The 9,311-nt window shown below is 47.6% G+C and overlaps 1 protein-coding gene and 1 long non-coding RNA gene across 3 annotated transcripts in view; one reads left to right on the forward strand and one right to left on the reverse strand.

The window, feature by feature from the left end:
* The window catches only part of ZFP64 (ZFP64 zinc finger protein), a 93,630-nt gene extending 85,278 nt beyond the window's left edge, over positions 1–8,352 (forward strand). Inside the window, exons 8-9 of one of the 2 annotated variants that reach the window (XM_047852868.1) lie at positions 2,681–2,932; positions 5,899–8,346. In XM_047852868.1, the coding sequence (XP_047708824.1) occupies positions 2,681–2,932; positions 5,899–6,608 (962 nt within the window). In that variant the 3' untranslated portion in view covers positions 6,609–8,346. Of the gene's footprint in view, positions 1–2,680; positions 2,933–5,898 lie in introns of both variants that reach the window. The other variant, XM_047852869.1, reaches the window with a different exon arrangement.
* LOC125162180 (uncharacterized) lies at positions 1,500–5,128 on the reverse strand. The gene is made up of 2 exons (XR_007150922.1): positions 4,977–5,128; positions 1,500–1,963 (listed from the first exon to the last, which is right to left on the reverse strand). It is a non-coding gene; the product is annotated as an uncharacterized LOC125162180 (long non-coding RNA).
* Positions 8,353–9,311: the final 959 nt, after the last annotated feature.

The raw sequence follows: 9,311 nt of genomic DNA on the forward strand, positions 1-9,311 counted from the left end.
GCTCCGAAGAGCTGGTGACTCTCGATCTCGGGGCTGTGAGTTCAAGCCTCTCATTGGGTGTAGAGATTACTTAAAACTTGAAAAAAGGATTTGCCTGACAGCAACGCCTCAGCTTGAATTCTATTTCTTTGGGCGGCACAAGACCCGTACCTAAGCCTATGGTCAGTCCCGGGGCCAGGGAGGCAAAATTCTCCTGGGCGGGGGCGCATGAATACTGGAGCAGTGAATCGTTCACTTCGGGGTACATCTCTGACCTAGTGATTTGAATGGTCGTTGATCTGTTTTTTCCTGGTTCAGACGTTGTAATTTGACCTATTCCTAAACCATTATCCTTGTTATTAAATCTTAATTTGATTGGGGTAAAGTTCTACATAAGTCACGATGGGCTCGACATCCTGCCCCCTTCCTCTTTTCCAGAGTCTGGTGGAATTGTTGTCAATCAGGTAGGTAGTCTTGTCTCCCACCCCCACCCTGGGGACACTGGTCAATAATCAGAAGACCTTTTTGACTCTTAACACTGGGAGTGGAGGTGCTCCTGGCATCTAGTGGGAGGTGGTCAGGGATGCTGCTGAACATCCCACAGTGCACAGGAGAGCCTGCAGGAAAGAACTAATTGACCAAAAAGGCGATATTGAGATTGAAGACCCTATGGTATTGATATCTTCTCCTTGAGCAGATCTCCCTTCTTAACCGTTATATGTGTATACGGGTTAGCTGCTGCGTATCCTAATTTCTTCTAGTTTATTAAATTGCCTATGGTTCACCTTTAGCCTTTTGTTAACCATGAACTCAAGTCTATAAACATTCCTCTGAAAACAGGGATAGGCTCTAGGTTTTGATCCATGGAGCTCTCCCTGTTCATCTCTAGGGAGCTTGTGATCTGATTTTGATTCTTGAACAAAGAGTTTTAAAATATGCTCTTGGGGCCCCTGGGCAACCCAGCTGAGCGTCTGACTCTCGATTTCGGCTCAGGTCATGATCTCACGGTGGCATGGGTTTGGGCCCCGCATTGGGCTCTGTGCTGGCAGCTCGGAGCCTGCTTGGGATTCTCTCTTGCCCTCTCTCTCTCTCTGCTCTTCCCCCACTCAAACTGCCTCTCAAACTTTAAAGTAAAAAATATATGCTCTGACTTTTGGAAAACCGTTTGTGAAACCACATTCATTTCAGAAGTTTGAGTCCCATCCGCTTGGTTTTATCTTTTCAGTATGAATTTCTCCGTGGCTTTCGCCATGATTTCTGTTTTGTCTAACAGTTGATACTCTTCTAGTACTTTTCCTACAATGTTTTTCTGTCTTAGAATCTGTTTCCTAGAATAGGTTTCTACTTGTCATTTTTATTTACCTTAAGAGCATTAAACTGACCCCTTAAATGCGTTAAAACTTTTGGCAGGGAAACGTAACCCATTTATCTTTACTTATACGTAGTTTGACTTTTACTTGTGTTCTTTTGCCTCTCTTTTATGGTTCTCTTGTGGTTTGGAAGCAATAGTTTGCATTTTATTATATCCCACATCTTCCTTTTTTTTTTTTTTTTCCTGATGTACACAGTTCAAGCGTGATGCCCTGAGTCATCAACTGGCTTTATTTTCTCTTCCCACTCCATGCTAGTTCAAGTGTAGGACTCCATTTAAATAATTTCTGTAGAACTTTTGCAGACACTGCTCTCATCTTGCTGCCATCCAGGGTTGTTGGAGGAATGATAAGCTGATCTGAGCATTTCTTTCTAAAAGCTGGAAGATCTCCTCCCTATGCGTCTACATAAGCCATCTGAAGACCCGTGGCTGTCTTTTGTGTAGAGAAGTAACTGTTTTCTCTGTTCTGTCCTAGACCGTCTAGAACTGGCTTTCATGTCTTCTACTTTCCCCGTTGTCCTTTTGGGCAGCCTTCTGGGAGATTCTTTCGCTCCATCATCTAAGTCCTCTTGAGACCACCTTTCTGCTAGACAACTTGGAGTCTTGAGAGTCCTAGGAGAATAGGAAGTGTTACGAAAATGAAAATGGTTTGCTTTTAGAACCTCAGGTTCTTGGACATGCCTTTTGTGGTTCTGGCTTTCCCCCTAAGCATTTGTTTGTTGGGTAGTTTTTGTTTTTGTTTTTTTTTTTACCTGCATATGATCAGTCTGGAGTGGTTGTAGGGGAGGGCTGGAGCACTCCTCAGAGGAAATGTTCTGGCAATAGGGTCCTGTTCTCCAGAATCTCTCTGGCTCCTTGAGGCCTTTGCACTGTTGCTGTGGTTGTCAGCACCCTCACTTTCTAATAGCCTGGGGGTAGACACCGTTGCTGCTGTGGTTTGGTAGAAGTAAGGGAGGGAGTCATCCCGATCATTCTGTGTGGTTCGTCAGCTGCTGAGCCAGAAAGCCGTTCTAAGATCCCTACACCTGAACTTGAATACTTCTAATAATGCCTCGCTTTCTCCCAAACCGGGTTTGCCCTATGATGTTCTCCTTCAGTCTGATTTTAGCTCATCTGTTTCTTTGGATTCCTTAAAATTTGTGAGCCATCAACGAAGAGCCCACCTTCTCATGTCCCAGTGTGCTGAGCTATGGTATCTTCCTGTCTGGGCATTTGGACCGAAGAAAGAGGCAGACCCCTATGCCCCGGCTCCCATCTTGGTCAGATCTCTTTGCCACCCTCTTCATAGAGAAACCCTTAACCCCTTGAATCTTCCTTATGTGTTTGAAGGAGACAAACCACACAAGTGTGAGTTCTGTGACAAGTGCTTCAGCCGGAAGGACAACCTGACCATGCACATGCGTTGCCACACCAGCGTGAAGCCCCACAAGTGTCACCTGTGTGACTACGCCGCCGTGGACAGCAGCAGCCTCAAGAAGCACCTGCGGATACACTCGGACGAGCGGCCGTACAAATGCCAGCTCTGCCCCTACGCCAGCCGCAACTCCAGCCAGCTCACCGTGCACCTGCGGTCCCACACAGGTAGGTCCCTGGCCTTGGAAACCTGTGCCTTACTTGTTACCTAGCCTCTTAACCTTCATCTCCTCAAAACACAAGCATCTGAGGTGATTTGATGGTCCAAGCAAAAGAATTGGAATTTTCGGTGGTTTTTCACCAAGAAGACAACTTCCAGTAACACATGGAAGTCGGACAGCTGGGTTCTCTAACTTCACAGACCACAGCTGGGGAGGAATACCCAAGACAGCAGTTAAGCAAAGGCTGTGTCTCCAGAGTCCGATGTATAAAGTAGGCATTTCGTCATTGTACAGAAATCGATTCCATGCCTTAATTCAGAAATGTGACCAAATTAGTTGACGGGAACTGCGAATCCCAAGTTTCTAGTTTCTGGAAATCAGACTTTGCCAGGAGCTTGCTCTTCCCCTGGTGAGACCCCTTTTGAATAACAATAGAACCAGCCAGCTCATGGTGGCTCAGGAAATATGGGGGTTGGGAAGCTCAAGAGGCTGAGAAAATTAGACTTTTCAGTGAATTCGTAGAAGATGGTGAGCAGGCTGAAAATGCTGACATCTGAAACTAAGTAAGTAAATAAAATTCCAGCAGACAAATGGGAGGCAGACATAGAGTTGGGAGCCCATCCTTCCAGCCAATGTCTTACTGCCCTGAGAGCTCTGAACTTGAAACTGGCATGTAGACCTGCCAAGGCCACATAGCTCAGAGGACAAGCTAAAGCCGATTTGGCAATATGGCCCCAACTGCCCAGTGGCAGATAAAACCCATGACACCTATGTCTAATCCTAAATCCGTCTACTCTTCCTAAATCTAAATGTCAATTGTGGAAACAAGTGATCTAAAATGCACCAAAGTGAACCAATCCTGGAGTTAACCAAGTACTTGGGTAATCATTTCCATCCTAATTGGTATCTTCCCACTAGCAGAAATGTTGCATCCAAGACGAGTTCTATGAGAAGGCAGTGAGAACAAAGTATGAATTAAAACGAGAGCTGCTGTCTACAAAGGTAAAGAAATTTTGCAGAGATTAGATGAAAAAAATCTGATCTGTATAACTGAGAATAAGAAGCTGGAAGTTCGGAGTCACTAACTAGGCCTAGGAAAAAAAGAAAACAGAAGTGAGAAAATCAAATGAGAAAGAATTTCCCAATTCTAGAGAGCTGTGAGAATGGACAGGGTTCACAAGATTCCAAGCACAGAGGGGGTGGATGGGGAGTGTCAAACCTAGGAAAACTTCTCAGTGGTGTTGGCTTCTAAGGGGATAGTGGAATAGTGTCCTCAAAGCTGGGAAATGATTTTGAAGGAAGAATTCTATACCCAGCTAAACTTCCTGAAGTATGCAAGTAGAAAGTAGGCACAATCTGCAAGAAGTCAAGACTTCCAGCCAGCCTGCTGGCGGAAGTTACTGGAAGATAGGCTGTTCTCCAGGGAGAAGACCTAATTTGGCATGAGATACTTGATGTATATTTGGATATAGTTAAGTTTGCAGTAAAGAAATCTGCAGATAATTCCTCTGTAGAAGGTTTAAGAGAAGATTCAATAAATCAGAAGTTAAAAACCCACAAGAAATTTCCCATAAACTGTTACATAATTAAAAGATTGGATGACTCTGAGGTTATGGCAAGATTCTTTTTTTCCTCAGTGCGTAGTCCAGTCAAGAATTAAGCTAAACTGTGAACCAAAATAAGCATGAAGGAAAAGCGAATCAGTTTGACCTTGATACTATCCCATGGCCCAGGTGTGACAGTAACCCTCTAAGGAGGTGGACGGAATTCTGGTCCAGTATTTGCCTCTGGTGAATATGACCTATACCCAGTCACAAATTGTAATTTGATTCTAACACTGAAAACAACTAGTTAAAGCCTGGGAATTCACTGGTCAGAATGCGAATGTTCTGGAACTTAAATGTGAAAATAAAGCTATCCTGACGAGTAGGAAGACACAGTGTGGTGATGAAGAGGAAGGACTCCTCAAGAAACCTCTCAAGCTGATAGACTAGAAGTCGGGAAGTTATTACCCAATGTAGGAGGTAACACCAGAAGAGTAAAACACCTACCCAATAATGGAGGGTAGGGGGAAGGATGGGCGTGTAGGATAAGTGAGATGCTCATCTTTGCTTAGGTTCAGCTGATGATGATTAAAGTAGGAACCTCCCGGGGTGCCTGGGTGGCGCAGTCGGTTAAGCGTCCGACTTCAGCCAGGTCACGATCTCGCGGTCCGTGAGTTCGAGCCCCGCGTCGGGCTCTGGGCTGATGGCTCAGAGCCTGGAGCCTGCTTCCGATTCTGTGTCTCCCTCTCTCTCTGCCCCTCCCCCGTTCATGCTCTGTCTCTCTCTGTCCCAAAAATAAATAAAAACGTTGAAAAAAAAAAAAAATTTAAAGTAGGAACCTCCCAAAGCACTAAAAACCCTTAGCAGTGCCTCCGGAGTACAGAAGGAGGCTATGGATTTTCAGGACTTGTTGCTGGGCAACATATTCCCTCATTAATTTTAGAAGTAAAATTCAGTCTAATCGTAAACTTTGGCTTATATTACTAAAGTTTCCTATCGATTGATACAATACAGCTCAAACGCTAGAGTAAGCGATTAGGTCCTAGTTGGATTTGGAACAACTGTAACCTAAATTGTACCTCTTCCACGTCCAACTTTGAGGCGTGAGAGTCAGATTCGAAAGCAAAGTGACCTCATGAAGAGCACGAACTTGGATTGGATATCATGGTGCCTGAGTTTAAACCCCTGCTGTTTGACCTCCCTAAGCCTCCGTTACCCCATCTATGAAATGGGGGTTATGGTACCTACTCCTAAGATTGTCGTGAGGAAAAGAGAAGGTCACAGACGTGGTAAGTGGTGCTGTCAGGGAGTCACTGGTAGGTAGAGTTCAAAGACCCAAGTGTCTCTGCGGCTACAGGTATTCTGACGTATGTTTGGGGGGAGCTCTTTCGCCTGCCCGCTCTAATGGAAACACACCTTCCGTTGTTAGGGGACACCCCCTTCCAGTGCTGGCTCTGTAGCGCCAAGTTCAAAATCAGCTCGGACTTGAAAAGGCACATGATCGTGCACTCGGGGGAGAAGCCTTTCAAGTGCGAGTTCTGTGACGTCCGCTGCACCATGAAAGCCAACCTCAAGTCGCACATCCGCATCAAGCACACGTTCAAGTGCCTGCACTGCTCCTTCCAGGGCCGGGACCGGGCCGACCTCCTGGAGCACAGCCGGCTGCACCAGGCCGACCACCCCGAGAAGTGTCCCGAGTGCAGCTACTCGTGCTCCAGCGCGGCCGCCCTGCGCGTGCACAGCAGGGTGCATTGCAAAGACCGCCCGTTCAAGTGTGACTTCTGCAGCTTTGACACGAAGCGGCCCAGCAGCCTGGCCAAGCACATTGACAAGGTGCACAGGGACGAGACCAAAACGGAGAACCGGGCCCCGCAGGGCAAGGAGGGGCCCCGAGGGAGCAGCTCCCAGCACGTGGCCAAGATAGTGACCCAGAGGGCCTTCCGCTGTGAGACCTGCGGCGCCTCCTTCGTCAGGGATGACTCTCTGAGATGCCATAAGAAGCAACACAACGACCAGAGTGAGAACAAGAACTCGGACTTGGTCACCTTCCCGCCCGAAAGCAGTGCCTCGGGGCAGCTCGGCCCCCTGGTCTCCACGGGGCAGCTTGAGACGCCCCTGGAGCCCAGCCAGTGCCTCTAGTTCAGCCAAAGAGGGTGGTCAGCTGTCTGGATTCCAGGCAAATGCCCTCCGAGTTGAGGCCGTCAAGCCAGACTTGAACTGCTAGCTCCGGGGACAGCTGCCCCAACTTTCCAGGCCCTCGAGGCAGTGGCCGCAGTCGCTGGCATGAGAACCAACGCCAAAGCACCAGTGTGGAGACTGCCCTCCACGTTGCCGTCTACCCTCCGAGCGTCGTCTAAGCAAGCGGACCCAGGCGTCCCGAGGTCGGGGGGGGGGGGGGGTGTCCATCACGCACGGCTCTATCCAGTAGGGATGGTTTCGTGCTGGTTTCTGATCCTAAAACGAATCCATCTGTGATGGGATTATTAAATTACTTAGACGACATGGAAAACCAAACTGATGCAAACAGTGGGGAAGGTTAAGAGGACAGCGGGGTATGTGGGGAGGCCTGGGGCGGCTGGAAAAGTTCTGTATCTTAACCTGGGTGGCGGTGCCGAGTGTTCGCCTTATGCGCTCGTGTGGTCCCTTTTAGCGTTGTCTTCTAATAAACAGGCAGACTCCTCTGTGGGATGACGTAAGAGGGACGGTCCATTTTTGTCTTTACGCCCTTGCAGTAGAGTGGTTATGGCATGGGGTGCCCCAGCCCCAGCCCGTTGGGTAACGCATTCTGAATGCACACGGGCTTTCTCCAGGTCTCTGCTTCAGGGAAGTGAAACGCAGTTGGATCTGTAGGTGGCACCAAAGGTCAAGCTAGCACTCCCTGCGCCTGCCATACGAATTGCGAAACTCCGCTTCCGTGCTTCGTGAAGAAAAGACTAGGGGCCCAGTGGGGCCCCAGCTTGGTTCTGGGACACGTGATGGCCGGAGCTTAGAGTCTCCTCCCAGTAAGCACTTGGTATTTGCTGCGCCAACAAGTGGAAACCCCACCCTCTTGTAGATGGACATTTTGCTTGGCCGAAACTTCGGAGGGCTCTGGAAGGCCAGTGGATATGTAATTGATCCAAAGCTGTTTTGTCCTTTGACACCTTTCCTCACATCCGGTCTTTGTTGCCCTCATCAAGTTAGACGTCTGTGCTTTTAAAACCAATTAAGTCGATCCATTGTTTTTGGTAAACTAGGGAAAAAAAGGACGTGAAAATTTTTATAGATTGTTTACAGGGGAATAAATGGTTTACTTATGAAATAGCAAGAGGTACGTAGCTTACTTTGTTATGCGTTCTGTTGTTTGAACGTATCTGATTGAGGTGTGGCATCGGGTGAATGATAAAACCCTGTCGGACCTCTTTGTTGCCAGAAGAAAAGATGAAAATGATGGAAACACGTGATAGAATTAATCCTTGCTTTGCGTCTGTGGTTTTCCACTGTTCAAGGGAGTGTTTGGTTACCGAATGCCAGTGCATTGTACTGATGCTGTTGTCACATTTCTGCTGTTTGTCACGAGTCTTATCTGTGTTTCTGTTCTAGTAGCAGGGGGCTGTTGACCTTTCAAGTGGGAACCCGTAGATCGAAATCATAAACGTTCCTCAAACTTTTGGTATCACAGCTCTTCAGATAAACAGGAACAGCCTTTTTGAGAAGGCCTATTTTTCCCCCCATTTTGTATGGACTTTCAGAGGTCCAAGATCCACCCTGGGTATCATCCAGCAATTTGGATTCCCTATAGGGCAGAGGTCAGCAAAGACTTCCGGACCAGACGGTAAATGTTGGAGGCATGGTGGGGCCATCAGGTCTCCCTTATGACGAAACTCTGGTTTTAGCACAAAAGCAGCCATAGACTCTAAGAAAAAGAATGAACTTGTCTGTGTTCCAATAAAACTTCATAACGTAGGGGCGCCTGGCTGGCCCAGTTGGAAGAGCATGTGACTCTTAGTCTCAAGGGTCGGGGGTTTGAGCCCCATGGGGGGTGTAGAGATTACTTAAATAAAACTTTAAAAAAGAAACTTGATAAGATAATCCAGGAGGTGGGAGAGTAAACTGGCTATCCCTTCCAGGATGAGACTTCAAGCGGACAGTCAATGCCAAAACCACGGGAAACCGCCATGACGGTGCAGACCAGTAAAGCCAAGTTTCTGTGCCTCGGTTTGCAAAGTCCCTGTTGGTCTGAAGGGGGAAATTGAGCGTGTTGGCAGTTTGACTTCACCTGGACTAGGAGTTGGTGAGCTTTCTCAGTCAAGTGCCAGATAGTAAATATTTGGGGCTCTGCCGGCCTTTGTCTCTGATGAAACTATCGCACTGTGTTCACTTATGCTGTTGTAGCACAACTCCTCTCTGCCATTGTCACTGCAGGAGCCAGAGGCGATAGGTGAGCAAATGGGCGTGGCCATGTGCCGATAAAACTTTATTTACAAAAAGGGCCATGATTTGGAGGGCCACAGTTTGCTGGCCCCTGGGCTGGACTACTGAGTGCAAGCAACGGGGTAAGTGATTATGGGTTGAAAACGTGGAGAAGAGCTACTGAGGTGGCTAAATGTCCTGGGATCCCTTCGAGGAAGGGGCTATTTCACTCAACAGATGAGTTCAAGGTGGCAGGCACTGGGGAAAACTGGATCCTCCTGATTCTTCTTCAGATGGGCTATAAAATCTCCAGGGAGGAGTCCAGGAATCAAGATGATGACCTCATGTTCTTGTCTGCTTATGGTTTCTTGCTGCCTTCTAAACCCTATAGACCATGGATTTTTTTTGTCCCTGCGTTTAGCTCCTTTCTTAAAAGGATGGACCTCCATT

The sequence above is a fragment of the Prionailurus viverrinus genome, chromosome A3 (genome assembly GCF_022837055.1).
Source record: "Prionailurus viverrinus isolate Anna chromosome A3, UM_Priviv_1.0, whole genome shotgun sequence".
In the NCBI taxonomy this organism is placed as follows: Eukaryota; Metazoa; Chordata; class Mammalia; order Carnivora; family Felidae; genus Prionailurus; species Prionailurus viverrinus.